Source organism: Mustela nigripes, chromosome 7 (genome assembly GCF_022355385.1).
Source record: "Mustela nigripes isolate SB6536 chromosome 7, MUSNIG.SB6536, whole genome shotgun sequence".
In the NCBI taxonomy this organism is placed as follows: domain Eukaryota; kingdom Metazoa; phylum Chordata; class Mammalia; order Carnivora; family Mustelidae; genus Mustela; species Mustela nigripes.
Window position 1 is genome coordinate 68,026,221 of NC_081563.1, and position 16,449 is coordinate 68,042,669.

At 36.3% G+C, this 16,449-nt stretch overlaps 1 protein-coding gene across 2 annotated transcripts in view; it reads left to right on the top strand.

Moving 5' to 3' along the window:
* ASB3 (ankyrin repeat and SOCS box containing 3) overlaps positions 1-16,449 on the top strand; it is a 113,688-nt gene that overhangs the window by 60,810 nt on the left and 36,429 nt on the right. For both annotated transcript variants that reach the window (XM_059406082.1, XM_059406083.1), the window contains exons 4-7: positions 3,480-3,592; positions 4,184-4,319; positions 7,614-7,791; positions 10,481-10,678. In XM_059406082.1, the coding sequence (XP_059262065.1) occupies positions 3,480-3,592; positions 4,184-4,319; positions 7,614-7,791; positions 10,481-10,678 (625 nt within the window). The remainder of the gene's footprint in view (positions 1-3,479; positions 3,593-4,183; positions 4,320-7,613; positions 7,792-10,480; positions 10,679-16,449) is intronic.

Below are 16,449 nucleotides of genomic sequence, written 5' to 3' on the forward strand. Positions count from 1 at the left end.
TTTTAAATATTTTATTTACTTATTTGACAGAGAGAGATCACAAGCAGGCAGAGAGGCAGGCAGAGGGAGAGGAGGAAGCAGGCTCCCCGATGAGCAGAGAGCCCGATGCGGGGCTCGATCCCAGGACTCTGAGATCATGACCTGAGGCGAAGGCAGCGGCTTAACCCACTGAGCCACCCAGGCGCCCCAGCAACTTAAATTCTTAATTTCTCCCTCCTTAGCTCAGTGGACTGCTGTCCTCTGCATGGGCTATTTCCTTTCTTGGAGTACCTTTTCCTCAACCTTACACTTGCCATGCTTGGACTTCAGCTCAAAGCACCATAGTTAAGAAATATTGCCGGGCAGAGAGCTGAGGTGGTCATGGGGCTTATCTCATGTGTTTCCCTTCTCTCAGGAATCACAGTGTTTCACCTATTGTTTAATGCCAGAAAAAGTTGCCTTACATTATTTGTTCACTTGTACAATAGTTGATGGTGGGAAAACTAATGTAGTTCCAGTTATGTTGTCCTGTCCAGAAGTCTAATTCTGAAGCCTGTTTAGTTTGGAAAGGGGATGTGTGCTTAAAAAGTGAAAATCCTATATCCTTTTAGACTTTTTTTACCCCATTCATCCTCACAATGATTATTTATTGCCTGTCTTCTGTCTGCATTTGGCACTAAGCATACAAGCAGAATGAGGCACAGTTTCTGTCCTCAAGGAGCATACTTTCTTAGTGGGGTAAGAGGCCAGCAAATAGGAAGTTTAAGTCTGATTGATTTTCTTTTTTCTCAGATAACTTGTATTGAGCCATGACACACATTGATATTTTAGGCACCCTGCCTCCTCAATTTGGTAACTTGTTATATAAGAAAAGATAAATTAATCTATCTTTTCCAAAGGAGAGGCTTTGGTAGTAGATGTAAGCTCTAAGTATACTTTTCTGAACCACTGTTTCTTAATTATTAACCATTAAATTTGCTTTATATTGAAATAATTAGTGAGAACTATAAAAATACTCTTTATCTGCTCATGCATTGCTTTCACTCTTTTGCCATTGGGAAATGTTTTCAAGAAATGCAGATATCATATATTAATGTATTTATGATGTTAAAAAATTGTTGTGTTCTATAGTGTATTTAATTACCAAAACAAAGTTTTTTGACTTTCTTTTTTTTTTTTTTTTAAAGATTTTATTTATTTATTTGACAGAGAGAGACCACAAGTAGGCAGAGAGGCAGGCAGAGAGAGAGAGGAGGAAGCAGGCTCCCTGCTGATCAGAGAGCCTGATGCGGGACTCGATCCCAGGACCCTGAGATCATGACCTGAGCCGAAGGCAGCGGCCTAACCCACTGAGCCACCCAGGCGCCCCTTGACTTTCATTTTTTTAAGGTCAGCCTAAGTCATGAAAAACAAACATCTTTACCCTGTTTCATATATCACTGCCGACAACCTGATAATCTTCAACTCAGGGTCTGGCTATAGGCTATAGAATGATTTTTGCCCGCAATCACTGATAATGATGTATGAATTGGATATGAAACAGAGTTTCTTCCGTTTCTCTTATGACCTTCCATCCAAAATTAGATTGACTTTAGATTGATTATAGAAAAAATAGCTTGAAAAGCTGTTGTTTTTTCCTTGGTAAAATGCCCTTGAACATTAACTTAGAAATAAGATAGGTGAAACTTCTGTTACAGCAATGCTATCTCAACCATAGTAGTTTCTGAACTACCGCATTTCTGAAACCTCCCTGAATAAGAGAATTCTTGACCATGGAAGTTTTGACAGTCCTTATGGGGGAACTGTGCTTTGGTTTAAATTCAGTATATAAACTTAATAGAATATTACTGACATGTTATTTATCTTCAAAATTAATGAGTACATTTATTGTTTCTTGCTTTCTACTTTAAAATATTTTATCTTTCCTACTGTTTGATGTATGCTAGCATTTTTCATGTGTGGCCCTTCATTTAAAAGTCTATTGCCTTTCTAATTTTTTTTTTTTAAGATTTTATTTATTTGACACAGAGAGAGAGATCACAAGAGGCAGGCGGGGGGGGGGGGGGGGAAGCAGGCTCCCCGCCAAGCAGAGAGCCCGACACAGGGCTCGATCCCAGGACCCTGAGATCATGACCTGAGCCGAAGGCAGAGGCTTTAACCCACTGAGCCACCCAGGAGCCCCACCTTTCTAATTTTTGACTGAGAGTTGTTAATTTTCACTTCCTACCTGCAACTATAGTAGAAGGAATAAATATATAAAATAATTAAATTTTAAAAAATAAAATAAATAAATAAAATTTAAAAAATCGTACTTGTTTTTCAAATCTCTTTTCTCAATACCAAGCACATTAAGTCAGACCTTCTTATACACATCTGTTTTCTTTCTTATATATACTGATATTTCCCCAAACTTATAATTCCAAGAAGTCATTACTTCTTGTGTAGCCTCACAGCAACGTCATTCATAGTGTACCTGGTTTGCTAATGGTGTATTTGTGTGTGAACTTAATTCTGTATGTACTATATACCTCTGTTCTGGTGTGTGTTTGTTTTTTCACTAAGTCCTCCAGAACCAGTGGCACATTCAATGCACAGTTTTGTAGTAGATAACATTCTGGGAAGTTTAGTCCCACTTGTGTGTTGTATCAACTTAGTAACATCATACCTATGTTCTTCCTCACAAGGTAAGATTTATAAATTGTTGTATTTACCTGATATTAGGTAACACCTATCTTTGGCTCATGTTAAATTAGATGCATAAAAGAAGGAATAATTTGGTGAAATTAGTATAAAGGGTAAAGGATTTTTAGGTGTCTGTGGGCCTGCGAACTCTTCTTTCAAGGATCTAGGTTAGCAGCATGTTAGGATCCATTAGTTTCAGTTACTGTAGGTAAGTGGTATGCCACTCTTTCATAATACTCTTCAGGTTATGTGGAGTCTTCTTTTCAAATAAACAAGAGTTTTACTATGTTTTCATTGACTGATACAAAAACGGCATCTTAACAATGATTGTCTGTGATGGCAAAAAATCTCTACAATGCAAAACTTGTAGTGTTGCTTTTTCAGGTTGACGGTGACTATTGTTATTTGTGGTCAGATAATCAGCAAAATTCTCAATCCTTTGGAGACTGTTTCTGTTTTTTCTGAGGCTTTCACCCCTCTCTCCCACTTGCATTTTTAACAAAACAGAAACATTGTCTTTATTAGCAGAGAGAATAAATGTATGCCTCTTGTTTCCATTTCGTCTGTGTCTTTTAAATAGGTTTGAAAATAATTTTGTTTGTCCACAGAACGATAGTATATGTTAATAGGCCTGGGCTAAGATAATTGTGATAAATGTTTTGGGATTGTATAGGGAGTATGTGTTTTGATTTCCTGATAGGAATGATCAGAGCATTGTGAGTTCCGGGGTGAATAAGTGATGAGAACATCACCAAAGTGTCCAGTCCTACAAACATGCCTTTGTACTGACAATAATTGTTTTGACTGCTGTATTGCAGCTGTTGAAAATGGACAGATAGATGTGTTAAGGCTTTTGCTTCGACATGGAGCAAATGTTAATGGATCCCATTCTATGTGTGGATGGAACGCTTTGCACCAGGCTACTTTTCAGGTAACCTCTGAATTTATTATTTCATTTCCATGTAAATTATGTGTTTTACCCTTTTAAAATGACAGTTCTATACAGTTTTTGCTTCCTACTTGCCTGTGATTTATGATGGTTAGTGCAGTACAGAAAAGGCAGTCTAAATGCTAATGATCATTCTGAATAAGCCAACTGCTCTGGTAGTTCCAGCAGCTTTGGGCTTCAGGGATTATCTAGGTTTTTCATATGTTGATAGCATAGTTAAGAGACCATCAGAATATTTGGGATATAAATTGATAAGGAACAGGGCTTATTTTATTTATAGCAGTGTGTTTAGAAACTGGTAACTCCTTAGTGTTTGGGCTAGCAAACTAGTTTTGTAGGCTTTAAAAGGATTATGACTCTTAGAGATCAATGTTTCATCTGTTTATGTTTAATGGGCTAGCTAAAGGTATAGAATAATCTGATTGTTTAGTACTTCCTTCTCATTGAACCATACACTTAAAAAAAGTTTTCCTTTAGTGAGGATTTAAAAAACCCCAAAACACAGCAATAAGAATAGAGACACCTTCTATTTTCTTTGTTTTCTCCTATTTAAAATATGAATCTGTGCTTTAGGAAAATGCTGAGATCATAAAATTGCTTCTTAAAAAAGGAGCAAACAAGGAATGCCAGGATGACTTTGGAATCACACCTTTATTTGTGGCTGCTCAGTATGGCAAGCTAGAAAGCTTGAGCATACTTATTTCATCAGGTAAGATTAATCCATTAGCCTTGCACTGTTAAGATCTTGAGTTTCAACTGTGTATCTTCCTAGGAAGTATAATTCTTAAGCAGATATAGATCAGGTTATGAAATTTATGGTTTTATGTTAGTGGTAAATAAGATTACATAGAAGCTTGGTTACTAACTATTACTAACATAATGTGATGCACAGCTACTAATTTATCTGAGGAGGAACATAATGATCTATCCCTAAAGCAGGTTTATTGGCAAGTTGAATGATGGGTCTGTTCTTGCTTATGGGGACCTGAGGAGTTCCAGCTTTCTAGGGCACGAGACTAGATAAGCTTAATTAATTTATTAGATAGTTATTTTATATATTAAGCCTTTGGGTTGTATGTTTTGATAAATTGTGTGATTATTTCAATGGGTTTATTTGAAAGCATGTTTACTCTTTATTATGTTCGTAGCAACATAAACCTGCTAATGGTTTCTCTCTGACAATTATCACACATTCAGCATTGTGGGAAAAGATGGTGTTGAGGCGGCATTCTTATGCTGTATGATATTTTTGTGACCAGAAATGTTTGTTATGTAAGGGCTTTTCGATATCTTCAAACACTGTATGGGCTCACAGTACTAACCTCATGAAGCATGGATAGTTAAGAGCTAAAGGGAAATATATCAGATTTGCCACCAGGTTAAAAAAAAAATTAATACCTAGGCTTTTTATATATGTCTATAATAATACTTACGTTTTTAATGAATTACCTCCAAGGGGCATTTGGGTGGCTCAGTTGGTTAAGCCTCTGACTCTTGATCTCAGCTCAGTTCTTGATCTCAGGGTCATGAGTTCAACAGCTGTGTTGCAGGTTTGGAGCCTACTTTTTAAAAAGTTACCTCCAAATATACAAAACCGAGAAAGCACACATTTTCTTATTTCTGCTTTCTGCTTACAAACCTTCAAATGCTCAAATTGAAGTTTGGAAGAAAGAAAATATTAAATGCCAAATTAAGATATTGTTAGAAATATTGAGTCTGTAAATTTTAGAGTGGAGTGGAAATCTCCAGAATCAATTATTTAAACATGTATTTTTTTAGATTAAGAATCCCAGACCCTGATTTAAATGCCTTGCCAAAGATGTAGAAAATATTTGCTGGCAGAATCAGGGCTTGGAATCAGGTCTTCTCATGTGACTTCTCTTCTTTATGTGGTACTTTCCTGATGCTGTCCCAGTTTATTTTATGGCTTCCAGTCCTATACGTTCCAATTATTAGTGTGCAACTAATATTTAGAATAAAATGGGTTATGGGGCACCTGGGTGGTTCATTTGGTTAAGTGTCTGCCTTTGGCCAAGGTCATGATCCTGGGGTCCTGGGATCAAACCCTGCTTTGGGCTCCCTGCTTGGTGGGGAGCCTGCTTCTCCCTCTCCCTCTGACTGCTGCTCTGCCTACCTGTGCTCTCTCTATTTCTTTGTCAAATAAATAAATAAAATCATTAAAAAAAGAAAAAAAAATTGGTTAAACTGCACCTTAATGACTATCTCTATGTCTAGCATGTCTCCCAGAATGCTAGGTACCTGTTTTGTTTTGCTTTGTTCCTTTTTTCCTCCTCTCCTCTCCGAATAGTTATGAAAAGCAAATTGAAAAAGTATGTAGGTATGTTTATAATGTAGCTATATATGTTTCTAACTAAAATGATTTTTCTTTTAGTAAATTATCTGTCATTTTTCTGACTTTTCTACCTATAATTTTATAGGACCTGGTTCTGTATTCTTTTTGATAATTTGAAATTGTCAGTCAAAATGAAGTAGTGCTTAAAAAGGAAACTTAAGTAAATTTTTTTCTCAGCTTAATCTTTCTCAGTGATTAGTGTTCCCCTCTTTCTGAAGCTTTCAGTAGATGAAGCATCTCCCTTGTATAGATCAAGAACATTCTACTTGTCTGGATGTGTTAGGTGTCCAGTTGGAATTTCCGACTTTCCGCGCACCCTTTAACTTAGTATTTATGTTTTGCATAGTTTAGCTTAAGTTAGGCCTGTGGTTTATTCCAGGTGCATTTATGGAACATTCTTTCAAAAAGATTTTTTTTTTTCCTTGAGATGAAGAAAACTTTTCCTCTGAGACATATTCCAGAAATTTAAAAATTCTCACAGTCATGTACTAACACCATACTTAGCATACTTAACATGCTGTTTGTCAATGAGAAAAATTGGGGGAGATTTGCTATTTTTAAAACCTTCCTAAAAAGTGAGGTCACTTTCAGCTTTTTTACATCTTAATGCCCTGGCATTTAAACAATTGATTAGTTTTTGCTCTTGAAAAATCAGCTCAGAAACCCATTTAAATAGACATTTTTCATTTCATTATAAGGTTTTATCATGGAGTGGTCCCCAAAAAAGGGACTTAATGAAGAGTATAGTCAAAATTAGGGTTTTTTTTTTTTAAGATTTTATTTATTTGACAGAGAAATCACAAGTAGGCAGAGAAGCAGGCAGAGAGAGAGGGGAAGCAGGCTCCCTCCTGAGCAGAGAGCCAGATATGGGGCTGGATCCCAGGACCCTGAGATCATGACCTGAGCTGAAGGCAGAGGCTTAACCCACTGAGCCACCCAGGCACCCCATTGTTTTTTTGTTTTGTTTTTATTTTTTTAAAAGATTTTATTTATTTATTTGTTAGGGTGAACACAAGGAGGGGGAGCAGGAGCCAGAGGGAAAACCAGGCTCCCCACTGAGCAAGGAAGCAGATGAGAGACTAGATCCCAGTGCTCTGGGATCATGACCTGAGCTGATGGCAGACACTTAAAGGATTGAGCCACCCAGGTGTCCCTAGTCAACGTTGGTTTTAAGGCATAGCCCCAAGGTGTATCATAATCTACAGGAATTTTTTTCATAAATCTTAGCCTGAATTGATTAATGGCATCTATTAATTCTTATAACTTAGGTATTTATCTTTTTCTGTAATAATCAGACATTCCATATTTGTTGGTTTGCATTTTTTGTTTTTCAGTGATTACTTATTGGGCCCACAGAGTGCTTGCTGGAGGACAGATTGGAATGAATTGAATCCTTCATTGAATAAGATTTTTGTTTTAGCTTAAAAATGAATTCTAAAGTACTAATCACTTGTTTTCTTGTTAACATAAAAGTGAAAACAATTTAAATGATTACCAGCAAATGTGGAAAATCAGTATGTTTATACAGCAATATCCACTGGGATTGGAAAAACTATTGTACTCTAAAGCCCTTTTGAAATTTATGTTAATCATCACCCTTTTTTCCCCCATGAATTAGGATTGTCTGTTAAATGTTGTATTTTGTATTAGGTGCAAATGTCAATTGTCAAGCATTGGACAAAGCTACTCCCTTGTTCATTGCTGCTCAAGAGGGCCACACAGAATGTGTGGAGCTTTTGCTGTCCAGTGGGGCAGATCCTGATCTTTACTGTAATGAGGACAATTGGCAGTTACCTATTCATGCAGCTGCACAAATGGGCCATACGAAGTAAGTATTAAAATAGAAAATAAAAATGGTCTCATAATCAAAAGGTAATAAGGACGGGTGCCTGGGTGGCTCAGTGGGTTAAGCCTCTGCCTTTGGCTCAGGTCATGATCTCAGGGTCCTGGGATTGAGCCCCACATTGGGCTCTCTGCTCAGCGGGGAACCTGCTCCCCACCCCCCCCCAACCTACCTCTCTGCCTACTTGTGATCCCTCTCTCTGTCAAATAAATAAATAAAATCTTTAAAAAAAAAAAAAGGTAATAAGGAATAAATTTTCTGGGCCAGACCCTTTATTTCTAGGCAGAATCCTTGGTATTGCCTTCTCTGCTAACCTACTGTATGACTAGATCCACCCCTGTATCTGTCCCCTCTGCCATCCTGAGCTCCTCTTAGTCTTGGACTTTCCTAGTGTGAGCAGAGTGGCTAGAGACAGAGTTCCGGGGCATCCTCCAGGTGTTTAGCTCTTTCCTCTGGTTTCTCAAGCTATGGCCATGCTCTCCTACTCTGCTCTGGTTTTATCCCATGTGTCCTTAATTAGTTAGCGATCTGAAGACCTTATTCAACTTACTTATGATAACCTCCCTGACCCCAGAAAGCTTTTGAATTTGTAACCCCTTTTAGGTCGAGTCTTTCTTTTATGTCAGCTGGGAAGTTCTCTCCATTTTGAATCCTTTGACTAGACTTCCCTTTATAATCTCAAGTCCAGCTTGGTACTCTTCCTTGCTCCTGTTACTCTTCTTTCTTAGCCAGAAGTTCTTATGGAATTTTTGCTATTTTCTGGAGAGAGGAAGACGTAAAGAAATTGGAACTCTTTGAAATGGGGGGTTCCAGGAATCTTAGAAGCTAATAACCTGATTATACCTATGAGAATTTGGTTAGCCCATCTTAACATAAATTGACAATGAATACTTTTAAAAAATATATGCCTAAAGTCTTTAGAGTTGTAATTCTAAAATAATAGTTTTATAGTTGTTACTGTTATTTAATTTATAAAGTAGTAGTGGAAATCATCATTACTTTAGTGTGATTACATAGTAGGAAAACAAATTCTGTAATTTGGTTATTATGCCACAAGGTGGCACGATATTTTACTAATTCCTCAAAGGTATTTGTAAGTATTTTTGCACCTTGTATAATTTTTCCAACCCATTTTTAAAAATTAAACACATTTATTAAGGGACATTAAACAGGTTATTTATTTTAACAGAATACTTGGGTTTTAAGGTTAGGTATTTTTTCTTAAAATTCTTGATTTATTTAAACCTAAGTGTTAGGTATAATTATACTGGGATCTTTAAATTGATACCAAAACCCACTTGGGATTTGCCCTCAATTTTGGGAATTCTGTTTGTCATTACAGTTTTCTAATATAACCCCTTCTGTGAGTATTAATTTCTACTTAAATGTTAACATCTTAAGCCTACATTACAAAAAGAAAGGAGCTTTGGAGTAGCCCTGCCTTTCTTTTCCCAGAAAGGGGGGATTTCATGGCTGACCTTATCCCTACAGTTTTATTTTTAATTTTAGAAGAGTAGACTAGTTCTTCCTTTCTAGCTGAATCCTGGAGGTAGGTTTACAAATAATCTAAGGACTTAGGTTTTAATTATTTTCTTAAGAAGTTCCTCTATTTAGCTACCAGTTTCTCTAGAAATCTACGTTAGTGTTTAAAGAGCTCATATTCTGGGGCGCCTTGGTGGCTCAGTCCTTAGGCGTCTGCCTTTAGTTCAAGTCATGATCCTAGGGTCCTGGGGTCAAGCCCCACATCGGGCTTCCTGCTCAGTGGCGAGCCTGCTTCTCCGTCTCCCATTCCCCCTCTTATATTCCCTCTCTTGCTGTCTCTCTCTCTGACAAAAAAATAAACAAACTTAAAAAATAATAATAAAAAAATAAAGAGCTCATATTCTTTTCAGAGAATAGAATATTTTAGCAACAATTTTTATTTCTTGGGGCACCTGGTGGGCTTAGTCAGTTAAGCATCTGGCTTTGGCTCAGGTCATGATCTCAGGGTCTTGGGATGGAGCTCCACATTGGGCTCCCTACTCAGTGGGGAATCTGCTTCTCCCTCTCCCTCTGCACCTCTGCCTCCCCCTGCTTGTGCCCAATCCCTCCCTGCCCTTGTTCCCTCACTTGCTTGTGCTCTCTCTCAAAGAAATAAATAAAATCTTAAAAAAAAAAGAATTCTTATTTCTCCCTTATGAAAATACTGTTCATTTCATGGCACTCACCGTACTTAAAAATTCTTACTAATTAGAAAAATAAGATTTTAGTTTATTTTAAAAAAGAGAAGTTTATTTTAAAAAAAGAAAGGAAATTATTTTCTTGATATAAGTTCATATATGGTATAATGAAGTTTTTAATTATTAGATCCTAAAATAGCTAACAAAATTTGAATTGGGAAGAGTAGGGTGATGGTGCTGACAAGATAAATAGTGGGAAAAAAAAGTATAGCCTGTTTCATATTTACTTATGGTAAAAAGATTAAATTCTGTTTTAGATAGATGTGAGGACTTTTGTATAAAGCAACAATAGGAAGGGTAACATTTTGGAGTGTACAGCCTGTAATTAATGTAGGTAGAAGACAAAGACTTTACATCAATCAGTGGGTGACTCTTAAAATATGTGCTATAGAAATGTTGCCTGCACTCATGTATGTGTAAAAACATTAAATGCTCCTGAATTTGTGTTGTTACAGAATCTTGGACTTGTTAATACCACTTACCAACCGGGTTTGTGACACTGGGCCAGACAAAGTGAGTCCTGTTTACTCAGCAGTATTTGGAGGGCATGAGGAATGCCTAGAAATGTTACTCCAGCATGGCTACAGCCCTGAAGCCCAGATGTGCCTCGTCTTTGGATTCAGTTCTCCCATGTGTATGGCTTTCCAAAAGGAGTATGTATATTTGTTGTTTTTATTCTTTTTTGTATGGAGAAGTATTTCCAAGTGATTTTCTTTTATGATGAAACTTAATATCTCATATGCTAAATTGTTGACTTAACAAATAAATAACCCTCTGTGATGTACTTTGTTCCATCAAAGTATTGTGAAAATGAAGTGATAACGTCAGAGATTTTTTTCTCTTCTCTTTTTAGACCTGGATTATATATATATATATTTTTAAAGATTTTATTTATTTATTTGAAATAGAGAGAGAGAGATCACAAGTAGGCAGAGAGGCAGGCAGAGAGAGTGAGAAGCGGACTCCCTGCTGAACAGAGAGCCCGATGCGGGCCTCGATCCCAGGACCCTGAGATCATGACCTGAGCCGAAGGCAGAGGCTTAACCCACTGAGCCACCCAGGCGCCCAAGACCTGGATTATATTTTCATTGTAGCCACTTTAGAGAATATTTTCAGTGTATTAAAGTAAATGCAGGGTGGGCACCTGGCTGGCTCAGTTGGTGGAGCATACAACTCTTGATCTCAGGATTGTGGGTTTAAGCCTCACGTTGGGTCTAGAGACTACTTAAAATTAAAATATTAAAAAAATAAAGTAAGTGCAGGATTTCTCTGCTAATTCTTGGTTTTCAAAACAATTCAAAAATTAAGATAAACATTAGTTGTATGATGAGTAAGGCCTGAGGATCTAATGTATAACATGGTGACTATAGTTGATAACATTGTATTATATAATTGAAATTTGCTAACAGAGTAGAACTTAAATTTTCTCACTAAAAAAAGAAAATGATAAACGTGACATGATGGATGTGTTAATTCTTTGTGGGGGGAATCCTTTCACAGTGTGTATATTTATGAGATTATTATGTTGTATGTTTTAAATAAAATCTTTTCTGTCAGTAATACTTTAATAAAGCTGGGGGATGAAAAAAGAATTTAAAATGACTTTATCAAGTAAGGCATTGATTTTATTTCAGTTTTTTTTTAACCATTTGAAATTTTTAAGACTTGTTATTAGCCTAAAAATGAAACTTTAGTTTTGTAAATATTATTGTACTTTTAATGTATTTAGTATGTGACATTTCTTTATGTGAGTAGGGTAATTAAAAAGTCTTAAAATATTTGTTCTGCTAATCTTCTATGATCCTGTGAAGTAGAATAAATGAAGAATTACTGCTGTTTTATTAGCTTCTGGCCAGTACTTGTCTGTCAGACTCCTGAGGTTTTAAAATAGATAGTAAGAATGAGGCCAAGTGCAAGAAAAACCATAGAGTAATATGTAGGGTCCATACATTAATGGAATAAGTTGTGCAGATAGACAATCTTGTTTTCTTTTTTTTTTTTTAAGATTTTATTTATGTATTGGAGAGAGATCCCAAGTAGGTAGAGAGGCAGGCAGAGAGAGAGAGGGGGGAAGCAGGCCTCCTGCTGAGCAGAGAGCCCTGCGGGGCTCTACCCTAGGAACCTGAGATCATGACCCGAGCCAAAGGCAGAGGCTTAACCCACAGAGCCACCCAGGCACCCCGACATTCTTGTTTTTAATGATACAGAAGAGGTTGTAGGCATGCCCCAAATTTCATTGGCTCTCCTGAATTCACTATTATGGATAGCTCACCACTATTTAATTGAAATGTGTATCAAAAATTTATTTTCTAAAAAAAAAAAAATTATTTTCCAAGCTTTTCAGTCTACCATTTTTAAACATTTGCTGTGTAAAATAGTAGTTAATCTTATTTATTCTGAATGTAAGCTTCCAGGTATATATTGTAGTCTGAATATTTGGGGCCTGGGTGAATCTGAGTATCTGGGACCTACTTTATGCATTACTTTCATGATTTCATAGTAGTGTCTTGTGTATCCCTTCAAGTTTTATCTTTCTAAACACTTCTAGTTTTTCTTCAGTAGGGCTGCATGGGTAACTTTAGTTGTTTCAGTTGTCTTTCTTTATATGTATCTAAGTCCATTATATTTTATTATTAGGTCAGAATTGAACTTGTAAAAAATTATATTGGAATATAATGGTTTTGTATAGTTTTTATGTGTTTGTCCAATATGATGATAGTCTTCTCTGGCCTTCAGTTTACCTTCTGGAGAAAGAGCAGCTAAGCTCATCCCTCATCAGCTTCTAAGTGTTGTTTGAATTAAACCATATGACATAGTGGCGTGTTAACCCTGAAACACCTTAAAATAAAGTTTTTCTGCCTGAAGAATCAGGTAAATTGAGCCTTATGGGACAGAGAGTGTGAGGGGAATTCTGGAGAAGAGAGAGCTGGAGAAGGGTTCTCTCTGATTCTCGGTATGTATCTGCATATGTCCCAAGGTCACTCCAAGCTTTGAATGACAGGCCCAGATTGCTGAAAACAAGATTTAAACTGTCACCCAAGTCTCAGAGTAACCCCTTAATGGCACATTTGATGGGACCAGACCCAAAATGGCATAATAAAGGCTTTGAGAACTGAATTGACATTGCAACTACAGTCTGTGGAAGGTGAAACAAATTGTAGTCTGAACTTACTAGGTTATATGCCTGCTAAAATAAACAAGCTAAAATCAGTATTCTTCAAAGGACTAATATAGGACACAGGACACAGAACCTATACAACAGTAACATCACAATATCTAGGATATAGTCTAAAATTACTTGTCATGTGAGGAACCAATAAACTATGCCCAGTTCTCAAGGGAAAAGAATTAACAGGTGTCAAACCTGAGATAATTCAGCTTTTGGAAATGTCAAGTAATTGAAAACAGCTGTTATAATGTTCTATTTAAGGTAAACATACTTGAAATAAATGAAAGATAGAAATTCTCAAGTGAGAAATAAAAACTGTAAAAGAGGAACCATGTGGAGATTTTATAACTGGAAAATATAATATCTGAAATGAAAATTTCTCTGAATGGGCTGCATAGCGGAATGGAACTGACGTTAACTTGATGATAAGCCAATAGAAATTATCCAAAGAGAAGAACAGAGAGAAAAATTGGGAGAAATAAAAAAGGACAGAGCCTCAGTGTCCTGTGGGACAGTATCAGCAGGTTAACGTTGATATCATTAGAGTCCAGAAGAAGAAAAAGAGATTGTTGCAGGAAAATTATATGAACTCATAATAGCCAAAAGCTTCCCAGCATTTGATAAAAAATACACATTTATGGATTTAGGAAGCTCAGTAGATCGATAAAGGATGAAGCCAAAAAACAGTAACAAAAAGTGTGCTCAAAAATAATCATATGGCTGAAAACTGAAGGTAAAGCAGCAGCAGTGTGCTATACAGTGGTCCTTGGTCATAAACATGGGCTAACAAGCTTGATTTTTGCTACTCGTGGCAATTTTGCTCTGTGAAGTAACCCTCTAGACCACAACTGAAATCTGGTTTGGTGGCTTTAAAAGGGCTTATCAGCTATTTTTTTTTTTCCTCTCCCTTGTGGGAACTTGTAATTGGACCAAATGTGTTCTTAATTAGCAAGGTAGGTTTTTCAGTGAGAAAAGTCACTCGAAGATATTACTTGTTAGCCTATGGGGAAAAGCTTAAAACATCAAAATACCTATTTTATGAGGGTACATTCTCCTAGTCTTTCTACTTTTCATTTGTTTGCCTGAGATCCATTGCAATAGATTAATTTTGAGACATCTTTGCCATTATTACCTGCTTTGTGGGGAATTTAACTGAAAGGGAAGCCTTTCAGAAAGGACTAAATCTAAGCGATAGTAGCATCATAATCACCTATGCTCACATTTAATGTGTGTATATGAAAGAGTTGACTTAAGTATAGTACATTGCATAATTTTGGGTACATAATAAAAAAATACTAAGGCTAATTTTTTTTCTCCCTGCCATCTTCCTTTTATCTAGAAAACAATATCAGTTAAACTTTAAAATCTGTACATTTATATTAGCTAATAAATGCCTGCTCTTAGTTTACATGTCAATCACTGTACATGCAATGTGAGAATCATTTGATTATTTTGGAATTCCATATAAAACTTTGCTGATCAAGCAAGGAAAGTGTCATTCTCCCAATAGGTTTTGTTTTAGTATATGAAGAGGGTAAAATAGCCAGGTGTCTGGAGGAAAAAATCAAAATAGGAGAATTTGTTAATCTGTTGTTATTTCTTTTAGCAAGTATAGCATCTTAAAATTTCGATTCTCAGGGGCACCTGGCTGCTCAGATGGAAGAATGTGCTACTCTTGATCTCAGGGTCATGAGCTCAAGCCCCATGTTGCATGTAGAGATCACTTAAAAGAAAAAAAAGAAAAAAGATTTGGATTCTCTATAGTCACACACTTAAAAATTAATTAAAACAATTTAAGTTACCATTTAAAAAGCCAGGATAATTGAATATAATTTTCATTTAAAATAACTATTATATGCTTTTGTTCCATAATAAAACAATATATGAGTTTCCTTTACTCCATTTATCAACTATTAATAAGAATTTGAGTTAACTTGGAAGACTCTGTTTTCTGAAATTAATTATTATTAAATATTCAAATTTTCAGAGATTTGGTAAGATAATGATCTAGGTTTAGTGGTGATAAGTTTTGAAATTTTATTTTTATGGCAACCATATGTTCTTATAATTTTAGTTTGTTTTTTGCATTTGTGTGTTTTTTTGATAGTTTTTAGCATTTCTCTGAGAAATTTAGTATTTGTGGCCCTTGCACTTTTGGCCTGTTGTGTTTCAGTAAGTTTTCATCTGCTTTTATGAATAGTCCAATGAATATTGAAAGGTGATGAAAATAATAAATATAAATAATGGCTCTGGGTTTTAAGTTTTCCTTTTTTAATTTTTTTAAAGATTTTATTTATTTATTTGACAGAGAGAGAGAGAGATCACAAGTAGGCAGAGAGTCAGGCAGAGAGAGAGGGAAGCAAGCTCCCTGCTAAGCAGAGAGCCCGATGCAGTGCTCGATCCCAGGACCCTGAGATCATGACCTGAGCTGAAGGCAGAGGCTTAACCCACTGAGTCACCCAGGCACCCCTTAAGTTTTCCTTTCTTAATTGTTTTTTTTTTTTTTTTAAGAATTTATTTATTTATTTGACAGAGATCACAAGTAGGCAGAGAGGCAGGCAGAGAGAGGAGGAAGCAGGCTCCCCGCTGAGCAGAGAGCCCGGTGCGGGACTTGATCCCAGGACCCTGGGATCATGACCCGAGCCAAAGGCAGAGGCTTAACCCACTGAGCCACCTAGGCACCCCTTGAGTTTTCCTTTCTTTATTGTTTTATGTTTTATTCAGCCAAGTTAACTTTTTAGCTCAGGATTCTAAACATTTTTGTTCTTTATCCCTTTGAGAGAGGATAAACTTCTATTTGAAGCAATGATCTTTAGCTCTTCTCACCACAGTTAGGAATGATGGAAAGGTGTCTCCTCCGTCACTGTACAAAAAGCAGTCTTGTTCTTTGGGGCTAAGAAGTTAACAGCTGCAGTGACATGAAAGCATCTTTCAAAAGCATGGTTAAGTAATTCAATTCAAATGAGAAGATATAAGAAAAAGACTTCTTTTAACGAATGGGTGAAGAACTAGGGAAACTTAAACATTTCAGTACAATTTGAGCAAGCGTTATTGCCTTTTATAGATGATTGTAGAACATGATCATGGCTTAACTGACTAGATTTTTGTCTTTTTAATTGATACTGATCATTGTTATCACATTAGTTTTATAGAAATTGTGTCCAATCTCATCATCATATCACACATGGGTACACCTGACAGGACCTAATGTCTTCATTTTGTTTTCAACTGTTAGTGGAGAGCCATTCAGTAAAA